Source organism: Bombus fervidus, chromosome 4, assembly GCF_041682495.2.
Source record: "Bombus fervidus isolate BK054 chromosome 4, iyBomFerv1, whole genome shotgun sequence".
Taxonomy (NCBI): Eukaryota; Metazoa; Arthropoda; class Insecta; order Hymenoptera; family Apidae; genus Bombus; species Bombus fervidus.
In genome coordinates this window covers 17,387,714-17,415,366 of record NC_091520.1, presented here as the reverse complement: position 1 = coordinate 17,415,366, position 27,653 = coordinate 17,387,714, and the positions used below count along the sequence as shown (strand labels likewise).

Genomic DNA, 27,653 nt, shown 5'->3' with positions numbered 1-27,653 from the left:
GAATTCATAATCTGACGCAAGTGAAACAAAATTTGCTTTTGAAGTATTCATTGAAGATATACATACAAAGATAAATAACTTGTTTTCTGGAAGAGTTGTGAAAATGGCGAAAAGTAAGTTGCATGAATATTATATTATTGGATGCGTCCGAAAGTTATGTATGTTCAAGCGTACATAAAGTAATCTCTTATAAAAAGATAAAAAATGAAATAGAATAAGATTTGATCATTTGAAACTTAGTTTTCGGAATATCGAATTTGAAAATCCATTTCGTAACTGTAACGTATACAGTTGATGTGGCATTACAAATAAAAATCTGGTCAAGGAACATCGTGTAACAACAAGTTCTTATGTAAAAAAAGTAAATAGTGATTTCCTAGTTAAAGTATTCGGTAAAAAATATGGACATGTTATATGGTTCCAGACTATTCAAGTCGCGTAGTTGTATACGAACGATATACGTTACACATTGTTCGATTTCAAATTTAATTTTCTGATATGTTGAATCTTGAATAAATATATTTGTTATTTTATGTGTTCTTTTTATTTTGTCATGAGGAATTATTTCGTGCTCGCTTTTGTGTAACTTTTACGTGCACCGTATATATTACAGTAATAATATATTAAGACAGAAAGCAAATATATTTACATATATTACACAGAAAAAAAGAACAAAAAGTGTCCTAGCAGATGACATTGACATACGCATAACACATTTTTCACAACAACAAACAGATGATCTATGAAATAGTATTACATATTACATATTATATTAATAAGAATATGTTTCCAAGCAAAATCGCTAATTTTGAACGTCTCAGAAATTATTCAGTTTAGAAAATAATTTAATCATAAAAATTGTAAAAAATTCTAACAGTTTGTGATCTTCTACATGGACATAATATGCTGTATTGCATTAGTTCTTTGAGTAATCAAAATTAGTAGCTCCACCATAGTGACCTTATAAATGAGAACTAATAATGGGTGGTATGAAAGATTTATGACTTCTATCCAAATTGGCGATTTACACTTGGGGCTGTTCCCTTATAAGGCAAAAGATAAATGTATATATATATCGCACAGAAAAGAAGAACCAAAGACAAAGACCCACATCAATTGAAACACAACAAGGGCCAAGTGCTAGGCAACAGCCAGGGCCAAGTGGTACACCACAGCAAGGGCCAAGTGGTACACCACAGCAAGGGCCAAGTGGTACACCACAGCAAGGGCCAAGTGCTAGACAACAGCAAGGGCCAACTGGTACACCACAGCAAGGGCCAATTGCTAGACAACAGCGAGGGCTAAGTGGTACACCACAGCAAGGGCCAAGTGGTACACCACAGCAAGGGCCAAGTGCTAGACAACAGCAAGGGCCAAGTGGTACACCACAGCAAGGGCCAAGTGCTAGACAACAGCAAGGGCCAACTGGTACACCACACCAAGGGCCAAGTGGTAGACCACAGCCAGGGCCAAGTGGTACACCACAGCAAGGGCCAAGTGCTAGACAACAGCAAGGGCCAACTGGTACACCACAGCAAGGGCCAATTGCTAGACAACAGCGAGGGCTAAGTGGTACACCACAGCAAGGGCCAAGTGGTACACCACATCAAGGGCCAAGTGCTAGACAACAGCAAGGGCTAAGTGGTACACCACAGCAAGGGCCAAGTGGTACACCCCAGCAAGGGCCAAGTGGTACACCCCAGCAAGGGCCAAGTGCTAGACAACAGCAAGGGCCAACTGGTACACCACAACAAGGGCCAAGTGCTAGACAACAGGAAGGGCCAAGTGGTACACCACAACAAGGGCCAAGTGCTAGACAACAGCAAGGGCCGAGTGGTACACAACAGCAAGGGCCTAGTGGTACACAACAGCAAGGGCCTAGTGGTACACAACAGCAAGGGCCTAGTGGTACACAACAGCAAGGGCCGAGTGGTACACAACAGCAAGGGCCGAGTGGTACACCACAGCAAGGGCCAAGTGGTACACAACAACAACAACAACAATCGGGACATGTTGAACAAAGGCAGGCACTTGTTTCATCAGAGAGACAGGCATCTGATTCAGAACAGCTACAGCAGGTATTGTTTGTACTTTACTGAAGTCAAAATGAAATTGTATGTAGAAATATTAAACGGTAATTTATATTTTACTTGTGTATATTTCTATTTAGCCAACTGGTGTAGTTACCAGACCAAGAGTGCTTCCAAGACATTTGCAACAATTATACTGGAATCAGATGCCACTAAAAAATAGTGTAGGAACAACGGGCAGAGAAATTATGGTAGAAACAAACATGTTTAGACTCATCTTTCCTAGAAATTTTGAAACAAATGTTATTCATTATGATGTAGTCATTACACCAGACAAACCAAAATGTTTTTTAAGAACTGTTTTCGAAGAATTTCGAAAAAAACAGTGTCCAAAGAGATATCCTGCATTTGATGGCAGAAGAAATGCATATAGTGCAAATGACCTTCCCTTCGGTGATAGAAGTGTAAGTAAATAGATAATGAGCTTTTATGATTATACATATACACTATTTCTTGGTATTATTGTATATTTTTGTTATATATATGTATGTATATATTATAGATGGAAGAAGAGATAACTCTTTTTGATAATGAATTCCAAAAAGATAGAACTTTCAAGATATATTTAAAAAAAGTTGCGTTTCTTGATTTGTCATGGATCAAAAATTTAAAGTATGATGCATTTGAGTCTGACACAAAACAGCAATGTATTCAGGCATTGGATATCATTTTGCGCCATGGACCTGCATCGCAATACGTAACGGTAATTTTTTTAAATAATTCAAATCTTATTTATGCAAATATTTGATTTATATACTGTCATATTAATTGCATATAGTAATGATATATAATATATAGTATGTTATATACAATAAATTTAATATTATTAATACATTACTTAACATGTTGATAGGTTGGTAGATCACTTTTCCAAGCACCGGAACCAGGTAAAGTTATTTCATTGACGAATGGTTTAAATTTATGGTATGGTGTATTCCAATCTGCTATAGTTGGATCTAGAGCATATTTGAATGTAGATGGTAATGTATTAACTTAATAATATTATTACCTATTGCTAATTATGTATATAAATTTTTATATGTTTTGTGAATAGTTGCACATAAGGGATTTCCTAAAGAGCAGTCAGTTATTGATTTGATGAAAGAATTATGTCAGAATCCTAGAGCTGGTTCAATGATGGTGCACCTAACTGCAAGTGACGTAAAACATAATCAAGATAAAATATCGAAATATTTAAAGGGATTAAAAGTTCAGTATGAATTGCAAGATCAACCTATGAGTAAAAGAGTTTATGCCGTAAATGGATTAGTCGATTGTCCGAGAGAAAACAAATTTACTTTACAAGATGGAAGTACTATTACGGTTGAACAATATTTTTTACAAACGAAAAGATATAGAATAAAACACCCTGAACTACCTTGTCTTTGGGTAGGATCTAAAAAAAGAAGTATTCACGTACCTCCTGAGGTAAGTATAAATGAAAAAGAAATATGTCTGTATGATTAAAGTTATTACACCTAAATAATAATTAACGATAACTGTATTCATATTTTACAGTTATGTACAGTTATAGCTGGACAAGCTATACGGAGAAAACTGGATGATGTTCAGACTTCTAAAATGATTCGCGAAACAGCAACTGATGCCCAATCGCGTAAACATAAAATTATGAGTGGCGTAGGAAGCTTTTTAAATAATTTTTATAATTGAAAACTGTCAAATCAATATGTTATCATTAAGAAAGTAAACTAAAATATAAATATGTTCACAGTTTGCTAAGATGGATTTGAACGGTCAACCAAGTTTACTGAATGAATTTCATTTCTCTGTACATGGAGAATTTGAAAAGGTGTCAGCAAGAGTTCTTGAAGCTCCCAAGTTACAATACAAAGACAGAGAAGTTAACGTATTAAAGGGAACCTGGAGAGCAGACAAATTTTTTACCCCACGTCATTTGCCAGAAAATTCATGGACTATATTAAATTTAGACAACTACGTGGGTGATTCTGATTTACATTTGTTACACGATAAACTACGGCACTTTGGTTAGTACGTTAAAAATAAATTTTCCAACATAATGTTTAAAATATTCTTTTATAGTAACATAAAATATTGCTGCTATATTACATTTTAGGTTCATCTCTGAACATGACAATTAACAGGGCACTAACTCCATTCACAAAGTTAAGATTAGAAAATAATATTAGGAACATTATTGCATATTTTGAGGAAAAAAAGAAACAAGAGATAAAATTAGTACTAGTAATACTTCCGAATATAAGCAGTGGTGCTTACAGTAAGTATGGTATTGTTTTATATATATACGAAAGGAAAATTTTTAATAAAATGTTTTATTGACTGTAGGTGTTGTAAAACAAATTTCCGAACTTAAAATAGATGGAGGTATTGTAACTCAATGTATAAAACAGCAAACTATTAGAAGATTAAATGATTCAACGATTGGAAATATTTTGTTAAAAATTAATTCAAAGCTTGATGGTGTTAATCACACCTTTGTTCGTTCTTATCGGTAATATTATCTTTTACTTCTTTTATAATATACAGTATCTCATGAAAGTATTTGGATACTCCTAGAAACTTTATATGTATATTATACAAAACATTTTGAAATTTCATTAGTACTATAACGAAATACGACTATAGTGATTATATTTTTAAAATTTGATACTGATCTGAAAATGTATATAGGAGTTACAAAATATGTATTGAAAGCATACACTTCACAAAGATGACCAAAGTGTTTGAACATTCAATTATTCATTATATTAATAGATCACAATACATATATAATGAGACCATCTTTAGCGCTAATTGTCTATTATTTATGCTGCATACTAATTTTTCATGTTTGCAATAAATGTCTTGTACATTTTCGTATTGGTTTCAATGCTATTATGGTTACAATAATATCTCATTATAGAGTTAATGAAAATTCTAGAAGTTCCGTACAATGAACATTATATATTCATAAGAACTTTTTGTGATAACTGTTTTCGTGGGCTACTATATGATGTATATTGTGCATTAGCATATATTTGCGTTTTACGTACATAAAGTATTATTTTCTTCAGTCCGCCTTGTTTAGAGCAACCATGCATGATCATTGGTGCAGATGTGACTCATCCATCCCCTGATGCGTCGTCTATACCTTCGATTGCGGCTGTAAGAATCTTCTCTTCATCATCAAATCATCGAATCATGCAAAAACAATGTATATATATATATATCTAATAATACCTTAACTTAGGTTGCAGCAAGTTATGATCCCAATGCTTTTCGATATACCGTTGAAATAAGACTTCAGCCGCCGAGAGAAGAAATGATACGCGACATGGAACAAATTATGATAATTCACTTGAAACGCTTTTATTCGCTAACAGGATATAAGCCTAAAAAAATAATCGTCTATCGGTAAATGGATTAAAATATTAAGCGATATGTAGGGTTAATGGGTAAATTCAATTATATAGAATATTCTTAACAAATGCTTATTTCCGCGTGTGTAGGGATGGTGTAAGCGATGGACAACTTTTATGGGTGATGCATCATGAATTGGAAGCAATAAAAAGAGCTATAAATTATTTAAACAGAAGTGAAGAGCGTGACATTGCGATCACATTTTTTGTAGTTCAAAAAAGGCATCACGTACGTCTTTTTCCGACTGACAGAAGAAATTCCGATGATAGAAACTTTAATGTACAAGCAGGCACAGTCGTTGATACAGAAATTACACATCCAACTTATGTAGATTTTTATCTTGTATCTCATGCTAGCATACAAGTAAGTCCTATTTCTCACATTATATTACATACCGTTAAATGTAGTTACATTAATAATTAATAGAAAAAAAAAAAAAAAACTTATAGGGTACTGCCAGACCTACGAAATACAGATGCATATGTAATGAAAGTCATATGCTGGAAGATGAAATCGAGCAACTTACGTATTATCTTTGTCATATGTTTGCACGATGTACACGATCTGTTAGTTATCCTGCACCTACATACTATGCCCATTTAGCTGCTTTTAGAGCAAGAGCATTAATACACAAGTAAGTTCGTTATATGCATATATATTAATGCCTCTTATATATTTATTATAAAATTAATTATGTGTGTTTGCAGTGTTAACGTAGATGTTGAAAAGCTCGAAGAGGAGCAGAGAAACAAAATGACTTTAAAAATAACTAAATCTTCACCTATGTTTTTTGTATAAGATGTATATAAAACATGTGATAAAAGAAGATGAAAAAAATGGTTAGACATTATTTTGACTTATCTTAGTTAATACATTTTTAATTTAAGAAATTATCTTCGCATGCAACGTCTGTTCTACATGAAATGTCAGTTAATTATTTCTTTCACGGTTGCTTTATTCATTAGCTACAATACATAAATTACATATATAAAATTTATCACCACATTATTAAATAATTATTCTTATAATATAAAAATGTTCTATATTCATCTTGATAATTAATTCTATTTTAATGTAAAGGACAACTAATATGACTTTCGTGCCGATATCATGTGCTTGAAAGTAATGTCATAAATCATAATAAAGCTTAAAAAGAAATATTGTATTTATTTATATATTTGTGTGAATCTGTTTATATTGTTTAATAGTGCAAACGTAAATTTTATCAATCGATAAAAAGTTCATTTTCTACTATTTCTACATTCCGATAATACGTTAAGTCTTGGTAATGGAGTTTGGATACATTGCGATTCAACATTCGTGTGGCATTTTACAAATTTCGAAGATAACGATTATTGTCCCTGTAAAACATAGAATATGTAGTCTTTAAAAAGGTATGTTAATTTTAATTTATTTAAATATTTCACTTTAGTATATGTAATATTGTACTATGTACATAATGCATTTGTATTTTATATATTAATGTGTATGTTTTCTCTTTCGGATAACTTTTATATCTATCTTTTACCTTTGATAAAAAAGTAAAGATAATAATAAATTTTTCTGTAGAAGGATTAAAATATACAAGTCTAAAGTAACACATATATAAATTACTATACATTTATTTACTAGTAATTATAAAATAGAAACAAATAAATAGTCAAATATACTAAATGTTAAATAAAGTATATTCGAAAGAAAAAGAAAGTATATATTTATCCTTTTCTATGATATTAATCAGAATTGTTTGAAATGGAAGAACAACTAGTAGGGTGCATCGAAAATAGTTATCCTATAGTCTAGTAATAAACAAACGCGCATTGCAACAAAAGGTCATCGTACATATTTCTATTCCCGTTGATATAGTAGAAATCGATTGAAATGTATCACTTTATCATCATCATTGTCATTATCATCGATGTATCATTATCATTAATTTTGTGAATTTAAAGATATTATGCACGTATGTCGTTTAGATGTATTATATAAACAAAATGCTTAGGACAAAGTTTAAGTATTAGAATTAGTTCTTTCAGAACATATAAATCCTATTAAATAAATATGTATGTAACAATATATATATTATATAACAATTCTTTTCATAGTATCATGTAAGAAATCCAATTACTATTCATTAACAGAGGTATAAAAATGGATAATAAGAGATATTACATTTATAGGACTTGTTGACTGAATAAAGCTTTGAAAACACGTAGGGTAAATTGCAGTCGTAGTGTAGGAAGAGATCTAAGATTAGAGATCGGTTATTACAGATACAGTTTTCAAAGTTATTATACACGAGACAAAAATTTACAACTTATACAAATCAGTTAAAATCGGTGTAAAAATTTGATGAAATTTCATTGTTATCTTATAAAATAAATTTAACAAGCTTCCATTTCTATAAGAATTTATTAATTGAAATTTTCAAATGAGTTAATTATTTGCGTACACCTCTGCCCTTGTTCCACTTTAATCAATCTTAGTTCTTGTTCATATCTTATTCTTTCACAGTTTCTCACCTTGTTTCTCTTTATCTCGCTTTATTCAGTTTGTTACCTTTTCTTTCGTCCACCCTTTATCCTCTTTCCTTTATATTTTCTCTCTTTTCTCTCCCTTTCTCTTTCTGGTGCTTCTTCCTCTATTCTCTTCCCTTTTCTGTATATAATTTTGCCTCCGTCTGAGGTAGGTCTCTGTTCTCGCGGATGCTTCACGTGACCACAACGTCTATTGATTCTTGGAGGTGAGGTAGTGCATGCGCCCTCGTGTTCGCAATATCTGCTGCCAAGGGGGTATGTGATACGCTGAAAACGCTGCTCGAGTTCCGTTTGCCAACAGAAGAGACGTAAAGGGGCTATCGTTGTATATAGAGACGAAAGGGTGAACGAGGGAAAAGACAGAAAAGGGGAGCCACACGGTCGTAAAATCTCAGTATCGCTTCGTAGGGCGCTCGTGCACGATTCGCTGTAATCGCTATGATTACCATAGTTTTCATGAGGTATGTTTATTTCTGTCTCTCTTCACCTGAAAATCATTGATGTAGTTAGACAGCTTTTTTCAGTAATTTTTTCACGGTTTGTGATTACATATAAAAATTCTTCGGAAAGTTCGATATTACTATTTACTAACGGAAACCGCTGCGATAGAATATTACTTGTTGTATACGTGTCTTCAATTCTTTTATTTATTTCCTTAGTGTTATAGAGATGCTTTTCATTGCACGACGGTCGATCATGTGACGTTCTGCGTGTGTTAAAAATGTGAAAAAGCAAGTCAACGAATGGCATAAAAACCAACGTTTGTCTAAATAAACGCGTGTTATCGTGATCTGAATTCTTGATCAAGATGTACGACAAGATTTCAAGATGTGTTAGCCAGCTTGCTATTTTGTTTCATTGCAGTTTCTAATGCGAAAGTAAACAATATTTCGATGACGTGTCACATTAAACGTTCTCCTTTTACGAGTTGTATTATTTCACAGTGAATCTTTCCAACATCAGAGTTATTCATATATTCCGTTAATTAAAATTTGTTTCTTTTCCCCCTCTATCTCCTTCGTACCAAATTATTACACCATTTTCAATCCTTCTCTATATGTTTTAACGAATATTGAGTTGTTCATATTTAGAATTGAACGTATTGTAATTTTCTATTTTTTGAGCAAAGATTGTTTCCCTTGTAAGTGAGCGTCGCAGAATGTTTCAAGCTCATAAATGAATTGACATTTTTTGTCCGAATACCTATTCACGTAATATATCGTCGTGGAAAGTTCTGGAATAAGAAAAGTTCGTGTTTATACTTATCTAATAACAAGGAGAATTTATTTTTCAAATCAACTAGACTGTACAAAACTTTCGGTTGAAAATATTTTTTACGAACCTCATGATCACCGTTATCTATTTACGTGTAATGATTCATCTTCAACGGCAATGAATGGAATCGACGATTTCTGCTAGATCGTGCGTCAATGAAAAATTGGTGTAACGTAAGAAAATGGACGAGATGATTGAAAGATTCTCTATTTTGATTTCAGAAGGCAACTACAATAAAAGTTTAAGGAGACACGTGGACCATGCCAGGTTAAGGGGCGAAGTGGTGACCTAAAACTCATCCTTGGTTCTGACCCTCGATGCTTACGCTACGGCTGGTGTCGACTCATTTCTTGAAGCAGCCATAGGCAGTGCCCTTCGCCTTAGAGAAAGGGCTCGATGCGATGTGCCGTGATAGGGACATGAACCCAAAACTAGTCAAATTAAACGATCTCTTTTTAACATCATATTGGTTGCCAACATCGATTTAAAGTTGCTCGAAGGTTTCGTGCGCGTGTCGACGAAGGACTTTTCTTCGCCGGTCCCTTCTCCTTCGAAAGTTTTCATATTCACCGGTCCTTCTAATTTTCATTATTCGCTTACCCCACACATTGTTCCTTACCCTCTGTTTAACGAATCTCTTCGGTGCGGAATTGAAAATTCGTGACTTGCTGTAAACGTCAACGTCATTATCAACATCGCTATCAACGTCAACGCCACTGTCAACGTTCACGCCATCGTCAACAGCGAAAAATCAAGCTGTCACGGAGAATAAACATAAAATACATCGAAGAAAAAGATTTCATAACGAAGTAAACAAGGTGATACGCAAAGTTTATCGAAGAAAGCTTCATCGAATAAAATACTTTATCATTTCGCTAGCTATCATTTCGCACTCAAAAGAATAATATGCAAGATAATTTCGAAGGTACTTTCTTACCAGGTATAACATATCCACTCGGGAAATCGACTGTGAAGGAGAGCAAATAACCAAAAAGTGTAACTTGAAGTAGTATCCAGGCTGAACTCCATTTATTTCAACCTGTGGAGGATCGCGAGGGAGTGTATTGTGAGTTTACAGTTTTTAACAATTTCTATAGTAAATTTCGGTAAACGTTCAACGACAGACGATTCGTCGTTGATACTATCCGATACACGATCTCAGATAGAGCAATCGTTGTCGTCCTGATGTGCATTAAAGAAACGCATGGCATAAAAAGTTTATCGATCAACCTACTCTTGAGAGATTGAATATCGCAAAGTCCATTGTTCGATCGGTATCGAATTCTCATCGATAGAGGCATATTGTCTTCCGTTAGATTTATCGTGAAACGCAACTTTGCAGTAGACGGTAAAGAGTTAAAAATTACACAGTTGCTAGCTCAACAACATAAAAGTATACTTTATTCGTTCGATATTGGTAAACTAGCTTAATAGAGACAAAAAAAAAAAATTGTCAATTTAATCAGTGCGGCGGCGGTGGCGGCGGCTCGCGTTGTAGACAAAGTGGGATGAGACGTCCTCAGCAAGATCATCACCATCTCCACAGCAACCACCACCACCATCATCATCATCATCATCATCATCATTACTATCATCAGCAACACCACCACCATCATCATGGATCTTCGTCGAGTCCTACACGATCTCTGCAAGTTCACGAAAAGGTAATTTCCTCTAAGTACGTTTCACCTTTTTTCAAATGTCAATAATTTATGAGGAAATTCAATTATTTTCAAGGACGAATCCCGTTTAGCGAAAGTGAAACGCGTTCTGACAGTATCGTTATTAAGACGTAACACAGGATCTACGAGGGTCTTTGGTGCTCGGTTAGATTCGATCGAGCCATACCTCGACACCGGTGTGCCTTTTGTGGTGCACCGATTGTGTAATTATATCGAAGCTCATGGATTCCAAAGCGCCGCCGTGTTCCGTCTGTCCGGTGGAAGCCCAAGACTGGCAGAAAGATTGAGGGCCGCGTTTGAGAGAAGAGGAGATGCTGACTTAGAAACAGCAGCCTGTCCCCCGACTGCGGCAACGCTTCTTCGCCAGTATCTAAAAGAATTACCACAACCTGTTGTACCGTCAACCCTTGTAGCTAGGCTATTGTCCATTCATGCCCGTAAGCATCCGTTACTTTAATTATCCTAGCACGCTGCCCTTATACTTTTCCTTCTTCTTTTTATGCAACATGCTCATTTGAAAAGAAAAAATTATAAACCATTTGTTCACAGAGAATTATGCTAGCGATCATGACTGTTGGATTAATTTAACGAAAGAGCTACTGTCAACTCTGCCAATCTCCCACTATCGTTTGCTTGGTTACTTGGCTCTTTATCTAAGCAAGTACGAAGCTAAACATGGACGTAGTGCCGGCGTTTGCGGAGTATTCGCCCCTGTAATTCTACCTCATGTTCCACCTGCTACCACCCTTCTTCGTGATATCTTAGTCGAAGCATCTGTGCTTTTTCCAGATTGGTAAGTTCCATATATATACCTTTTTACTTACCTTTTTTAAGTGCATGCATTTGCTGTAAGATGTAGACACGTTAAATTGGAATCAAATGGAAACCTGTTAAATCTGTGAAATAAATATCGCGATAACCAACTTTGTGACCCAATGCCAGATTTCGACTATATAGGCCATACGATTATTGACCATAAATACGCATAAACCGCATTGTCGTGATTCGACAGTTATATTTTCAATTAATTCTGACCTATAAAAAGAAAGATAAAGACAAGATAAGTTTAAAATACACGTAATTTTAATTATAAGAGAATGTAATTCCGAAGCAATTATAAATCGCGTTATTATCAGTGTTATCTCATAAAGAAATCCAATCGGTCGGCTTGCAATTACATGTTAACACGTCTTAAAACTCTTGGCTCGTATTCGCTCGCGTGTATAGTTCAATTTCCTACGGTTCTACGTACAAATAGGTATGATATTTTAATTAAGTCACTTTAAGTTCTCAAAATAACATTAAGTTCCTTGTATTTTGTAAACTTACTTTTATTACATATATTCGATATCATCGTTATCGCAAATTATGCTTGCTTCCTATTAAAGCATACGTATCGATCCTTGATCTTGTTGGAATAATTCAATACCGACGAATGTTCTTGAAAACGCAGTCGATACTTTCTTTTGTCTTATACTTATTTTTCGATTAACGTTCAAGGTATACGCCACGTGCTCTTGCATATCAATATCACAGGCATGCGTTTTAGATCGATTTTAGCGTTTTCAGCTGTAACCATAAAAAGAGGAAACATCGTAACAATTTTTTTCGGCTAGCATTTTTCTTTTTTCGCATTAAATACGTAATAAAATATCGGGTGTTTTCGATCTATATGACTGCATTATTTCCGTAATGCCTCCTCGTATTAATACCTTCGTATGATAGATACGTATAATGCAACGTATCGTTTCTGTTTTCTTATGGTTTGGTCAATGATATCCTTGATACATATCGTATGACAAAGAGATAAAGTACGATTAAAATTCGAGATATATATATATTGTATTATATTTAATAATGAGTAATTTATTAATGTAAGTACTTTCATCTTTTACGCAAAAAGGAAAAAAATAAAACAGTAACGTTGTTTTTTTTATGTTTATTTACATACATATAACGACGAGTTTGTTACATTTGCATGCAAGTCAAAAGAAATATTTTTATTGCAGACTCGAAAACTTAAAAATTTCTGTAACCCTTTGTCTCTTTCTCATCAAATTCAAACATTAATTGCAAATATATACATAAATTTTGCCTTATTTTATATGTACGAAATATCCTTAACATTGGATTTAGTGTATTCTATGTCATTTCATAGCGTGGAAACCTTATCCAGATATTTTAGCTAAAATTATTTTAACTTTACCACTAAAGTGCGTAGTTCCTCAATTTAGCCTGAAGAGATCATCCAGTCACGCGGTTCATGTTATTCAACTGTACAATGTACTGTTTAGTACGACAAAAAACACGGAGAAAAACCTGTTTTTTTATGCTTATCGAAATAAACTCGCTTAAACTCTTGAATAGTCATCGATTCGTATGAAACTGCGATAAATAACGTTTTTGCTGATTTTTCCTAATGTTGTAGAGCATGATTTTGCATAAGTTATCAAATCAAAGGACAGGTTACGATAAAAAATTCTTAACTGTTATCTTCGATAATTGCTAAAAATTATAGGCAGAGAAATCATCAAGTTTTCTCTTGCTTCTGGTTTTTAATGTTAGTGTTACAATAAATCCTATATTAATTTTTATCAACCTTGAAATCCAAGATTCGTCGGCTACTCTCACTCGTCTTGAAGGAACATAAATTTCATCGATAAATGAAAATTAGGGAAAAAGAAGAAAATAGTGTTCACTTTTATCGTTTGCTACTTTACAAAGAATTGAATTTTTACATAGAAGAATCTGAAATATGCCTTTCGTTTAAGATACTACGGACACCTATAGTTTTGTCTGTCCCAAGTAAAAATTATTATTGACTGATTCAGAGATGCCTGAATCAATCATACGCGTTTATAAGCTCTAAAGTAATCATGAATCACGAGTCATTGTGTTTTATAATCGATGCGTTTGCAACATATGTATATCATGCAGTCTAGTCGTTCGAGGCACTGATCCAACAATGACGTAATCCTCCTTAATAAGTTTCGTCCATCTTAAACACAACCATAATCATGCACAAATACATACATAGAATCGTTACGTATTACGTGTTATGTATCCGTAGTTGAAGGAAGAGTCGTTTGGCACAAGCCGGTTTCAGCAAGAAACACGCCTACCAACAAAAATAGTTCAGGAATCGAGATCTCTCTACAGGAAAGTTGGCAAAGTATATATGTATTTAGCATACAAATGGAATCGTTCATACACATGCGGTTTGGCTTTACCTTCGATCTTTCGGCTATTTTTGTAGATAAGTAAACGACAAGTTTTCAAAAGAGAATGTTAACTGACAAACGTGATCGAACGAGTTTACCTAGAAATCATAGGTATTCTATTACTAGTGATTTTACGATGCAGCTCCGTGCTAAATGTACATACATCGTCGACCAAAAATAATGTTTTGTTGACGTCAAGGTGTCAAACATGGATGTTCGTGTTACATTTGTTATAGATCGTCATTTAATACAATTTCATACTAACGAAGAAAATTATTTTAATCTTATTTCATTTCGATAGAGGCGGTTATATTATTGCACGTATGGAAGAAAGAATTGGAACTAATTCATGAATTATCTGTCATAAATTATAAATCATCGTAGGAATCGACGAAGTCATCGTTAGGGGCATCGTTGGAACCACTGGGTATCGAGCTATTATCGCTGCCATGTAAATTACAAAGTCTCATTTATTAGATAAAAGTATTCTATATCGTCTTAAAAGAGTAGGATTCGTATCGGAACTATACCCATAAGTTAATCTCGATATTGCTAGTGACAAGCTCCAAACCGGTTTCGAAGGGTTTGTTTCTTCCGGTGCAGCATAGGAAAGCAGCCACTGTAGTGGTTTCTGTGTAGTTTAGCACGTGAAGCATTGCAACAGAGCTATGGAGTTTGGGTGAAATTCCTATGTTAATTATGGTCAATTTTACGAACGCGTAACCAGTGCCGACAAACATGAGCCAACGGGAATATGGATAGAGAAAGAGTTTTCATTCGATCGATTCTCGAGGCTGTCACGTGTATTACATGTATACTCGCTGTATATACACTCACGGTTGATAGACAGTAAGTAGTAACGCTTGGGAAGTCGCGTGCGTCACGCTCGTCACGCGCAAAGACGAACTACAAGATCGGTGTCAGTCGAAGAAACAGAATATAGAGAGAAGAGTCGATCGGCAACAGTCGCAGTCTAATTTCTGACTTATTAGAAACTTCCATTCGGTCAACGCGTACCATCGAATCGGAAGCAACGTGCAACGCACGCGTTTGTGAACGTGAAATCGACCGTGAATCCAACTAATTTCTTCCTCGAAAATTCTAGGTTCTGTGTTTAGACTCACGACTTCTAAACGTGTACTTTCAAACGAATCAGCAGACATATATCTCGACTAATTATGCGGGAATTAAGTGTTGTCTGTTCGTTGTGAACGACAGTAGTTCTTTGGAACTTTCGATCGAAAAGTGTTCGCATTTCTTGCGTACGAGTCGACTGAGAACGCTCTCTTGTCTAGTTCTACAAGCAGACGACTATAAATGTTCCATCGAATCACTGAGAGACTTGTGTTCGCGCCGGTGGTCCGCCATTGGAAAAGAAAGTTGGTGTTCGTGATTACATGAATAACTTCTACTGCAAAAGGGATACGCGTACAGTAAGTTTGTTGCACGCATCACCAACATAACAAATGCAAATAAAGGGTCGATTCCTTTCCCGTTTTCCGTATTTATCGACGATTCCTCTTCTTATATTTTCATGTTCATACTTCTTTCCGATGGAAATTCTTTTCTAAAAATACAGATAGACGGGTTGCAATTGGTCAATTCCAAGTATTGAAAAAATACAACAAGACTAAGAAGTTGATACATTTAATGTGACAAATTATACAACTTAATCCTGCATGATATTAACGTAAGAGGTAATTCGATTTACAGAAAGAAGTCTGAAAATAGGAATATACGATGTGTTGTTATGTAATGTCAGCGCGATACGAGATCTCGCGGTTTTATTAAAATCTGCTAAAAAAGCATCCATAAAAATGCAACTTTTCTTTGCTTTCATGCTAAACATGTACTACGAAGGATATTAATTATTTCTGAGGACACGAAGGAGTATTTCTTACGTACTTCGTTGCTATATAATCCTTGCATTACTGGAAGTTTTTTAATCGATTTCTTTTAACGGATATGCCGACAATTTGTTACTTACGATTAATCGATAAAACAGTTCATCCTGATTTAAAATACGTAGCTTAAGAGGAAGCAGTTCCTTACATTAGAATTCTAGTAAAAATATTTTTTAATTTAATTGTTAGCCTGTTCTCACTTTTTATCTTGTTTATCTTTATTCGTTCGCCACTAGGATATGTGCATACAATATAAAATATCATTTGGAACGATTATAAACTTCGATGTACCTTGAATGTGATTTTCTGTACCTGTGGCGAAAATAGCGTCGTTACATTGTCGAATCTGAATGTGTTTCCATGGGACAGCGAGAAAAATCTCACCAGGAAAGCACAATAAAATGCATACTGACGTGACCTACCTCGTGGTTGGCGTTCTCAAAGGCATTTCTCTCTAACGCTGATCGATCACAGTCTACCGTACTTTTTTTCTCTTGTTGAAAGAACGACTCGACTCGCTCAAGTATGTAACTTTTCAATTTCCCAACGATGCATTGGGTGCTGCCAGACAAGTTGTATCTAAACAAAAATATGAAATTTCGTAGCATGGTACTGTTTTATTTACATCTTAATATTTTAGAATTAAAATTAAAAAAGATTATGTTTCATTTGATTTTTAAAACTTTCGTATATCTATTCTTACTATAGTTTTTAATACCACTTATTTCGTATCTACATATTAATTTTTCAAATGTTATATAAAGGTATTATGAACTTCTCTCTTACTCTTTCTTTCGATACACTTTTACTTTTAATTATTTTACGTTTCGATTATTTCGTTCAACATGGTTAATTTTTTGTACATTCTGATCGAAGCGGTCCTCACTGGCGTTCCAATGGAATTTTCCAATCCCTCGCGTATAACGAAGGATAAAGTAGCGTGTGTAAAAATAGGAATGTTACAATATGTATAACAAGATTGACGACTTTGATTTCGTAAAGCACATTTTACTTCTCACTACATTAGGTCTATCTTTATTTCTAATATAAATTTTGCTTTAGTAGTATTGTTCTCGTGAAAAAGAAATACATTAGCGCAAGAACCGGTGACTCACTTGCAATTTCCTCATCTTTTATTATTATTATTATTATTATTATTACTATTATTACTACTACTGTTAATACTATTACCATAACTACTACTACTACTACTACTACCACTACTACTACTACTACTACTACTACTACTACTATTACTACTACTATTGTTATATAAAATATCTTTCATAATATCATAACATAAAATTTTGACTTAGTCCTTTTACTTATTGTATTTATAGAATTCTGATTTATATAGAGTATTTTTCGGATTCCTTTATCAATCATACTTGAGCAGAATAGAAGGAATAGCACTTTAATAGGAGCATTTAACTCTACTAATGGGTTTGTTTTCAGCATCCGAGATAACGTGGTGAACGGCGTGATCTCTGCAAGTGATTGTAAGATTTGCAAGGATACAAAGGAGGAACCAAAAGATTTTGAAGGAGCGTCGTTGCTTTGCGCGCTGAAACCGCGTAAGCGTAAAGAACGTCACGAATCCTGCTGTCAAGAACGAAAACTGATAAGGTACGATAAACAAATGGAGAAAGAAAATGCTTTAACGAAGTTATAAAGATTATATATAAAACTAGTTTGACTTCTCCTATTCTCTCTCACGAATCGAACATTTTTAGAAGTAGTAGCGAGGAGCGTGTTCTTGAAAGTCCCGCTGAAGCCACGGACACGATTAGACGTGTGAGCAGTCACGAAGATTTTAACAGTGAAAAACACTTGCATATTTTATCTCAGCTCGGACAAGACATGGGTCATGGTGTGGTGAGTTTCCTTCGATATGCAAGTAATGTTTATTACTTTTAAATTGAGCTTTACACATGTAAGGTACTTTATTTACAGAGATGCGGAAGTCTTCCCTTACATGAAAGAACAAATGTTTCACCTGTATCCAAGAAAACTCCACCAACTTCGTCACCGTGCGAAACAGCTTTAGAAACAGAAAAATTTGAATGCGATGCTGAGAAATTAAGAAGCAGCGAACGTTTCAGTCGAAGTATTACTCCGAGAGGACGAAGGCAGGCTCGACGAAGGAGGGTGCATAAAGTTACAGACGCAGAGAATTCTAGTAAGGTAAAATTTCTATTTGTTCTTTACATGTGACATGTAACGAAAAAGAATCTATAGAATTTGTATTAAATTGAAACAAAAATTCTTCCGTTAGGAAAACGAAGAGGAAACCGATAATATTTATGTATCATCGAATCCTAATAGCTGCAATGGATCTCCAGCACAAAGCTTTTTGGAAATGTTGAGCAGTGGACCGAGCCGATCGCCATCACCGGCTCGTCCTCCAACAGTTAGTCATGAAGATCTAAATAATCCCAGCGTAACTAACTGGACTTTTCAACGACAAGAAAATGTAAACAAAACTAGAATATTAAGGTTAATTATATTTAATAACAACATTGCATATTAATCTAATATTTTTAGGACGAAGCTGCCGATGCACGAGTAGAAGCTATGCTTTCTCCAAGAAATTCTTTATTACTACCTAGACGCTTTTATTCTGAAAATGAAATGCAACCTAATGCTCCGAATATCGCAGAACTTGGTTTAAAAAATTTAACCAAGCATATAAATGGCTTGAAAAAAAAGATAAAGAAATACGAAGACGAATTTGAAGAAAATTTTGGTTATCGTCCAAGTCATTCTGATAAGATGAGTAACAAGGACATCAAACGATTATGTACAGAATTAAGTAAATTGCGGAAGGAGCATAAGTTATTAAAGGACGATCCGGTGAGCGCGTTACTAGCTAATGCAAATAACAAAACAAGGACGACAGCTAACGGTAGTCCGACAAACAACAATAACAGTCAAGAAAAAACTAGAACAGTTTCGATGGAAGAGATGATAAAAGAAATAGAAAAAAAATTAAGTGAAAAGAGGTTGAAGTATAATAGACCCGAGAATATGGAAGAACTAACCTATGAACAATTAATGGATGAAAAAACTGCTGTTCAAAAAGCTTTGCTCCATATTGAGAATACTTTTGGGAGGCCAGTTTCTAAAGAAGATAGAGCTATCGTGCGATCTTTATATGATAAATACAGAACTTTAAAAAGATTACTTATTAGAGCAGGCATGGTAAGCGACATATTTTATAAATCTAATAATAATCTTAATAATCTTAATTTTATATATATATATATAATTGTATGTATGTATAATTAAACTTTCTTTCTGTTTTTCTTACAGAACAAAAATAAAGATAGCATCTCAGAGTTGGCTACTATTTTGGAACATGAAGCAATGGATTTTACATCATCTAATTTACCTAACAATCCATCTGATACAGAGAGGAGAGCTAGTGAACCTGATATGTCACATAGAGGTATTTTGGATTGTATAGATTCGGTAGATCAATTACCAACTGATAGTGATAGTCAGCACAGCAGTAGCGAAGGAAGTCGTAGTAACAACGAAAGTCTTCACGCACTTCCACAGTAAGTTTTTAGTATGTATAATTCACTTCCTAGAAAGGTATTAACAACTACTTAATTTGATTTTAGAGAGGAATTATTGGTACAACAGAAATTAACCAGAGAAGAAAAAAAGCGTCTGCGACGTGCTTTAAAAGAATTAGAAGCACAATTCGAAGCTCGTGTCGGCCGTAGAATGCAAAGGGAAGATCGTGGCCCGCAAGTCACAACCGTTTACGAATCATATAAGCAGGTTAAAGCAAAGCTTCGACTGATCGATGCTTTAGTAGCTAAAAATGCTTGACGCAGTATTTAATGAATATCTTGAAATTTACATACATCTAACAACAAAGAAAACTTCAAACATTATAAAACATCCGAAATATATGCAGTGGTTATTATAAAACCGAAATTTCATACAACATTCATAAAAAATGCTATTGTGCAACAGAAGGCAACAAAAAACATCTATCCAAAATGAAGGATATTAAAACGACACACTAGTATATATGTCTGATAATTTGAATTTATCCAAAAATCAAAATATTTTAAGAGAAGAATGGAGAGGCTGTCTCTGGCTGTAATATTTTGACTTCGTATGTATTGATTATAATTGGCCAACGATCTATTTTAAATCAAAATATCAAACCGATATAAGAACATGTACGCAAAACTCGTATTCTCAACTACTCATATACTGAAATCTCAGTTACTCAAATCAGTACATTGATAAATTAATTTACCTTTAATTCTGATAAAAATGTTTATTGCGTGTAATATGATATTTGTACGAAATATTTTCAACGACAATTTCAATTATTGTAATTAACTAGATTGTTTTGATAAGACTCCTGTTATTTTAATGACTCGGTGAAGTGCATATTATAAAATGATATCATACGATAATAAATAATAAAATTAGTACCAGGTTAGTATTCTGAACTCTAAACACTAATAGTTAGAAAGTATCAGTGGCTACCGCGTTATAAACAATCTGTCGATTTGCATTCAATTTCCTTCAAATACTCAACGTCAGATTCAATAAAGTAAGGAAATGCTTATTGCATGGTTATTGTAAACTGCCAATTTATACGAATAAGTACATCACATAAAAAAAATTATTAAAGAAAAACATGCCACTGACCTGCTCCATTTTACATATTTCTACCAGTGTTATTTAAAATTTTGTCACAGTTTAATAGAAATTTAAAAAAATTTACTTCTTCCTATTTTATATTATTTGCATATACACGTATATTACATCATATTTTACCATGTTTGTGCATTTCTTTATGTTTGATTAAATGTTGAGTATGTAAAAAAACAAAGACATAAAGAAATGAATTATTGCTTGAAAAATTATTATATGTACGTATCTTGCTATAAATCAATGGATTCTAACATGCAAAAGTAAACTACAAAAGAGGTATTAAAGACAAACAATGACAAATTATGAAAATAATTTCATAATTGAAACGAATCTAACGAATACATTGTATGTCGATTTCTTTTTTTAGTAGGCATTATATATTTACATACGTCTTTGTACTCTATCGATTAATAATATTATTGCCATTTTCAAATTACTATTTTTAACAAATTTATATCTTTTTTTATATTACATGACATAGGATATCATCTTCTTTAAAAGCTAATACATCAATTGAATGAAAATAGAAAGAACAGATATCTAGATTCTAGATTATACATTATTTAAACTAAAATTGATATTTGTTTCATTAGTCGAAGATTATCATCATATTGAATGTTGAGAGTAAAGAACGGATCTGTGGGGTTATTTGTAATGTAAGTACCTTGTAAGAAATATCACATGTTATAATTGTAGAGTACTATAAACTGTTACAGTCTTATAGCTGTATTAAACATATTCATTAAAACCTCGTTAATTTTTCCGTTTTATATTTGTGCAAGTAAAATTTTAAGGCAATTATTCTGAAATATAATGCAGGTGTGACGTATATAAACAATAGCCTTAAAATTCAACTTGATAAAGCGTCTTAAATGAAGGTGCTAAAGATTCAGTTCTAATCTTATCAAACGAAAGAAATGCTTTGCGAATTTTAGCAACATGGAAGTGCGCCGAAGGGGTTCGCGTTTTTAATATTATGATTTTGCAGCAAACAAGAACTACAGGAGCTTAACTAGTACTTATGTATTAAGAACTATAAAGTAAAACAATGTAGGAAATATTCTATAAATTAATATATATTTATACATATACGTATATGATTTTAAATCTTGACTAAAATCAACCGATGTTCAAATTTTTAAATTGATTATAAAAAATTTCTGGAATATTATATGCGTAGTTTCAATTGGTTCCTTGTAACATATTTTGGTTTAATATATGCCCTTTTTGTTACAAATAAAATTATGGCGGCCCCAATTCTTTAGCGCTAATCCATTTCGCACACTCGTATGAAAAATCTGATTTCTTTGAATATTTTAATATTGCATTGATCCAATCGACATTTGTTATAAAATTTACCCGCTGAATTAAAATATGCGGAATTAATGGAACAGAAAAAGATTTTTTAGACCAAAGCATTTTTTAGTCTGTGATATAATATGAGAGATATATTATTTATGTTAATATGGGAGAGTGTGTGTGAGAAGGACTTCATTTTTTTTTTTTGTGGAAACGATTTCTTGACGTGAGGAAATGTTTTCGATCATCTCCTTCGTAGAAGGTAATCGAGATTGATGATCTGTTTAAAAGATCGTAAAATAAAAGTAGTAATTTAAGTAACGTTACATTCTTTTATACGAAAAAGAAAAGAAAAGGAAGAGAAAGAGCGACTGAAGTAGAAAAATCAAAAGTAACAAATCCGAATAATTTAATTTAATTTAATAAAACTTACAATTTTTTGTAGTTTCTAATAATCCAACAAAACTATATTTTAACGATTAATTTCCTTTCACACGATTTTCAAATTTATTATTGTATTTACGAATATATTTGCAGAAATAGACGCATTATATTTTATTAGTCTTTTAAAAAGACTAATTTTATATTAAACATCATAGATATCATAAGATATTCAATCAATTTTGGATGTGTATTAATTTTTATGATAAAAGTAAAAAAAAAAAGATACTGCTTCAGAAAGTAATTGAAATAACATTTTCTATTAACGTTTTCTGAAATAGATCTCGTACATAAAGTACAAGAGACATATCTGTTGATGTGTGATTTTGTATAATCGCTTGCAAGATAAATATTTTTGCCACTATTAGATTGAAATTTCGTTTACGAAAAATATAAATTGCTTTTTTATTTCGTAAAAGTAATTCGCTCTTGACGATGTATTTAAATATTAAAGGTAAAAATAAAAAATAAATAAACAACAATTTTAATTATTCTGCAGCGTTTGAAAATATGAAATTGTGTATATACGTATAAACGGTATGTATAGATGAAAAGCAAGGGCGTATATCAATATACGAAACTAAACAAATCTATTAGTCGTTATAACAAGTAGCATGTAGAATTGAATAAAAGAAAAATATGATCTGCTAAAAATATCGTTTCTGTTATATTGAATAACCTTAACAAAATCCTTGATATTTCTTTTACAGTGCATATTTTATATTTTAATATTTAGATTAATCATCTTCTAAGCATTATAGCGATAAGAAACAAATCTCTTATTGGGACCACACAATTGCTTACTTAAGAAAAAATATTACAAATTTTATTTGCATTATACTTTATATGTGTTTATCATGTTTTATCAAAGTTCAGACCACTTTTTATGACAATACTACATAAAAAATAGTTTCAATTAATATCATGTAACAAATTTGTTAATAATTTCAGCTTACGTGATAAATATGATCCACAATGTATTGTTACCACGATGTTAGTTTCAATTGCTTCTGAAATGTTTGAATTTGCCGTAAGAGACCAGCTAGACGAAGAGAAATAGGTTCCCTTGTGACAGCACTATTTCCCCTTTTGTGAAAAAGTTTTTGCTGAAAATTTGATCCATTTGATCCATTAGATTTAGTTGATGCAAATGGCATAGCTGCATACAATTTATCTGATCCCAGTGGAATTTCAGTTGATATACAAACATAACTGTTCTTTTTTTGTAATAATTTCATTTGATGTTTTAATGACATCACCTAGGATCAAAAACATCAAAATATTTTTTATAAACATTGGTATTGTGTATAAGCTGTAAAATATCACGATTTAGTCTAAATAAAAATAAAAAATCTGCAAGATAATCTTACCTCTTTATACAAGTTAACAACAGCATTTATCTCATCTTCTTTAATGCTTAATTCTTTTTCTAAATGTAGTATTTCTTCTTCTAAATCTTTATCACTGTATTTTTTTGCTTTTGCTTGTAATCTTTCATATTTTCTATAGTGTGTGTACAAATGTTAAGAAATATTAGATTAATATAGATTACTGAGTTTTACTTTATCATTAGTTGACTTAACTTACGTGTTCATTTCCTCGAACTGATCATGAAGGTTAATGAGAACTTCTCTTATCCCTTTAGAATCTTGAGAATGATTAACTGTTGAGGTATTAGAAATGTGTTTATCACAAATATTGCCCTGTAATGTGTTCTAGATTAATATTTTTAAACAATCTATTCATCTAGATAACTTTACCTGATATATTTTGGATTGCATTTCTGGGTTTTCCATCTTCGTGTTTACATTTTGTTGGGAAGCAAACAGTTTCAACATTTTATTGTCTGTTACATGTAGTATTGTATTCAGTGTATTCAATTGATTCTCTGATCTAGTATCCTGTAAATAACAAGAAATATTTTTGTGTTCTAAAATGAAAGATGAACATTTCCAATGATATTACATTTAATATTGTCTATTAAGCAAACCTTTTTCTTATGAAAATTTCCATATTTATTTACACTGCTATTAATTCCTTTTTGTAAACTCTGATATTGCTCAATATTTGATTTTAAATTTACGTTTAAATTACTTACTCCTTTCCTATCATATTTTAAAAACATATTTTCATTTTCTAATAAATGGTCACCTTTACTCATAAACAAATTTTCTTTCTGTATATGTATATTATTCATTTGGGAATTTATATGAGACAGTTTACTCTGTTGATTGTTTATCTGTTCTATGAGAACAGATGCAGGCTTCATACCTCTGCTAATTTTACGAATAAGAAGAGGTGTCACTCCTGTTGCAGCAATTTGCCTTGTTTTCATAATGCTCAAAACCTTTTGAATAAAGAAAGGTTGTAACAATAAGCATAGCTTACTTTTATATTTAATAACATACTTGCTGTATATTTAAACCTAAATTATGACTTGGGGTTACAGAAGTACCCACTACAAAGGGTATATTTTGAAAGTTGAATCTACCAAAATATGAACGATTGGCTCTCTTCAATTTAGAAGCTAAAGTTGGCATTTCATAATTATGAGTAACTATTGGGTCACAATATGATGCTTGTATAATTGCATGTTGACACTGATGCGAATTGAACTTTTCCATGGTACATGCAGGACTGGTTGAAATTTTCAAATTATTACTTAGATCATTATTAATTGTAATCCTTCCTCTGAAAATAGAAGTTAATATTATATTTCATATTATATATCATTGTTATAACCACTACCATGAGTTCTTACACTGTTTTCTGACCAGTTTGGTGTTGCTTTTGAGAATAATTTTGGGGACAATCTACATTAACATCACTAACATTTTGATAATTATTATCTTCATATTTTGGTTTTATGGATATGTTTTGTTGTTTATTCATAGCTGAAGATGTTAATATGTTAATATAGTTCATGTGATGTTCAAGTTTTGAATGTTTACTAGGAATAGCAGATGTGCTACCACTCTTTGCTGCTGCATTATGATAAATTTCCACTACATCATTAGATGTTTGTTGAGATTTGAATGTATGACGATTACTTACACTATCTAAAATATACATAAAAATCAATATGAAGTTTTCAAATGAACATCTTTATATAATACTTTTTTGTTTTCGTTTTTTCGTATCCTTTTTTCCTAAAAAAATTGTATCTCTTGTAGTTACAGTACTCCGTGAATTAGAACAGTGTATTTTTTTTCTTCGCCTTTTAATCTTCAATGGAACAATGTCATCTAGCTTACATAAGGAGCCTTTCTTGCTTGATAATGCTGAAGAAATAGCTTTTTCTTTTTTTTCGTTTTTTGTAGAGACTTTACTTTTATCCATGGATCCATCTTTAACATTACCAGAAATATTTAGTTTAATATCATCTTTTGCAGAAAATGATTCTTGAAGTAAATAGCTATTTTGATTATCCAGAGTTAATTGTTCAAAAGATTTGGTTAAAGTTTCATTATTTCCTATTAATTCTGTAGAATATTCTGTTAGATGCTTTTGATATGGGAATTGCCAATTGTAATTGTGTTCTTCACACTGCTAATAAGATTTTTATGAATATAGTTATGAAGAACAACTTCCTTTAGAATGCATATCAAATATATTCATAATTTAAACACAATATACATACTGCCATGTTATCTTTCTGAGTTTGTAGTAACGATCTTGATTGTGTGTTCTGTGGAATAGCATAAGTTTGTAGTGTAATCGAAGATAATTCAGTTTCTGTTCCTTTCTGTTTATTTAAGTTCTTTTGTTTTTCTTTTTCTTCTTCTTTCTTCTGCAGATTATTTTCTGATAAAATATTGGCTAAATTTGAAGTTATGAAAGGTTTATCCTTGTGGATCTTATCATCTGTAACATGGAGAAAGCATATGAATTTACTTTTTATAATGCACAATAATAAAAGAATATACAGTGAAAAAAAAATGTTTTATTGTATTTTATTGCATCATTTTCATTTATAAACATACATAGCGTATCAGAATACTTTTCCAAGGAATTATTACAGTTCACTTGTCTGGAAACTATAGTTTCATCATTATTAGAAGTCTTTATTTTACAATTTTGCCAATTTGGATCACACAAAGTCTTCTTAGTTTCTTGTATTTTTGGCATATCATGATATAACATTTTCATATATTTCATATGAGATTTTAATGAATCACATCTTTCTTTTGTAGAATAGAACCATTGTTTTACATTTTTCACATCTAAATGAATAAAACTCAACAGAATTAAATTAAATTATTTCTATTACTGTAGCGTAAATATAATATATAGATTAATACAAGTTATTTTGATATATTTAAATCGTATGCAAAATATATAATTACCAGTGTAATATTTTTTCTTGTAATTAACATCCATATTCTGTTTTTAGTTAATTAATATACATAGTTTAATTATCAAACAACCATCATTAGTAAGATTAATAATAAAAGTTTTTGATGGATAAAAGAAATTTGTAATAATATAAAACTAAAAGAAATCTATAAAAAAATTCAAAGAATAAGAACTCACAGGTTACGTTTTTATTGTTTATCGATTACATTTTTACTTATATATCTTTTGTTTCCAACACGTTCTTCTTTCATTAAAAGAAAATCGTTTAAGGGAAAATTTTAGTTTTTAGTCAGCTTCTTACAAAAGCTCGTAAAATATTTAAATATGTATTTCCCGTTCTAATATTGACTTTCCTTTAACTTTTCAAACATTTTAAAAATTACATTTATTATTCTAATGTTATTATTAACTGAAGCATTTGATTTCTATTAAATGTATGAAATTGTAAAAGCATTAAATTGTTTTAAAAGTTACCTATAGATTTCTTAATATTAAACGACAATCAAATTTATTTCTAGACAAGTAGAATGCAAAAATGTTTGCAATAAATATAAATAAAAATCATACTTTTTAATTATAAGACTATGTAAGTGCTACAACAATCTAAAAATACTCAGAGATAATTAAATTCAAAGATAAGTTTAAAATGAAAAAGAAAAATCTAGAATAGGGAAATCTCTGGTAAATTTTTAAATTGAATTACTGTAATACTGATTTGTAATATTTAGCCGTTAGGTGCGCTGAAGTCTGTTTCTTGCTTATA

The 27,653-nt window shown here is 32.1% G+C and overlaps 3 protein-coding genes across 8 annotated transcripts; 2 read left to right on the top strand and 1 right to left on the bottom strand.

Annotated features, from left to right (window-relative positions):
- Positions 1 to 12: 12 nt before the first annotated feature.
- LOC139986427 (protein argonaute-2-like) lies at positions 13 to 7,177 on the top strand. Its single transcript, XM_072001748.2, has 15 exons — positions 13 to 113; positions 1,084 to 2,078; positions 2,171 to 2,494; positions 2,593 to 2,793; positions 2,944 to 3,070; positions 3,145 to 3,518; positions 3,609 to 3,728; positions 3,823 to 4,096; positions 4,186 to 4,347; positions 4,416 to 4,581; positions 5,144 to 5,234; positions 5,320 to 5,483; positions 5,579 to 5,852; positions 5,939 to 6,123; positions 6,197 to 7,177. The coding sequence occupies exons 1-15, from the start codon at positions 104 to 106 to the stop codon at positions 6,285 to 6,287; spliced, it is 3,558 nt and encodes a 1,185-aa protein (XP_071857849.1). The 5' UTR covers positions 13 to 103; the 3' UTR covers positions 6,288 to 7,177.
- Positions 7,178 to 9,492: 2,315 nt separating this feature from the next.
- Positions 9,493 to 27,653, bottom strand: LOC139986440 (uncharacterized). 6 transcript variants are annotated; one of them, XM_072001774.1, is made up of 17 exons: positions 27,068 to 27,653; positions 26,881 to 26,917; positions 26,518 to 26,757; positions 26,175 to 26,398; positions 25,651 to 26,083; positions 25,296 to 25,593; positions 24,943 to 25,225; positions 24,525 to 24,881; positions 24,295 to 24,435; positions 24,122 to 24,249; positions 23,905 to 24,037; positions 23,491 to 23,793; positions 16,531 to 16,687; positions 13,583 to 16,420; positions 12,377 to 12,552; positions 10,536 to 11,829; positions 9,493 to 10,340 (listed from the first exon to the last, which is right to left on the bottom strand). In XM_072001774.1, exons 2-12 carry the CDS (start codon positions 26,912 to 26,914, stop codon positions 23,518 to 23,520), a joined length of 2,547 nt encoding a protein of 848 aa, XP_071857875.1. In that variant the 5' UTR covers positions 26,915 to 26,917; positions 27,068 to 27,653; the 3' UTR covers positions 9,493 to 10,340; positions 10,536 to 11,829; positions 12,377 to 12,552; positions 13,583 to 16,420; positions 16,531 to 16,687; positions 23,491 to 23,517. The 6 variants fall into 6 exon arrangements, with proteins under 6 accessions (XP_071857875.1, XP_071857879.1, XP_071857878.1 ...); XM_072001778.1 differs by having other exon boundaries at positions 24,122 to 24,237; positions 26,881 to 27,653; XM_072001777.1 differs by having other exon boundaries at positions 25,651 to 26,080; positions 26,881 to 27,653.
- LOC139986437 (protein FAM13B) lies at positions 10,810 to 23,188 on the top strand. Its single transcript, XM_072001771.1, has 10 exons — positions 10,810 to 10,965; positions 11,039 to 11,420; positions 11,533 to 11,776; positions 17,564 to 17,734; positions 17,842 to 17,983; positions 18,062 to 18,292; positions 18,384 to 18,581; positions 18,653 to 19,309; positions 19,421 to 19,668; positions 19,735 to 23,188. Exons 1-10 carry the CDS (start codon positions 10,810 to 10,812, stop codon positions 19,946 to 19,948), a joined length of 2,643 nt encoding a protein of 880 aa, XP_071857872.1. The 3' UTR covers positions 19,949 to 23,188.

Coding starts and splice junctions, on each gene's coding strand:
- LOC139986427 (XM_072001748.2), top strand. Junction 3,729..3,822: donor AACATAAAATTATGAGTGGC/GTAGGAAGCTTT, acceptor ATATGTTCACAG/TTTGCTAAGATGGATTTGAA. Junction 5,484..5,578: donor AAAAAAATAATCGTCTATCG/GTAAATGGATTA, acceptor CCGCGTGTGTAG/GGATGGTGTAAGCGATGGAC.
- LOC139986437 (XM_072001771.1), top strand. CDS start 10,810: ATGAGACGTCCTCAGCAAGATCATCACCATCTCCACAGCAACCACCAC. Junction 11,777..17,563: donor TCTGTGCTTTTTCCAGATTG/GTAAGTTCCATA, acceptor GTTTGTTTTCAG/CATCCGAGATAACGTGGTGA. Junction 17,735..17,841: donor CAAGAACGAAAACTGATAAG/GTACGATAAACA, acceptor GAACATTTTTAG/AAGTAGTAGCGAGGAGCGTG.
- LOC139986440 (XM_072001775.1), bottom strand. CDS start 26,914: ATGGATGTTAATTACAAGAAAAAATATTACACTG. Junction 24,882..24,942: donor TAGGTTTAAATATACAGCAA/GTATGTTATTAA, acceptor TTTATTCAAAAG/GTTTTGAGCATTATGAAAAC. Junction 24,436..24,524: donor GAAATTTTCATAAGAAAAAG/GTTTGCTTAATA, acceptor TGTTATTTACAG/GATACTAGATCAGAGAATCA.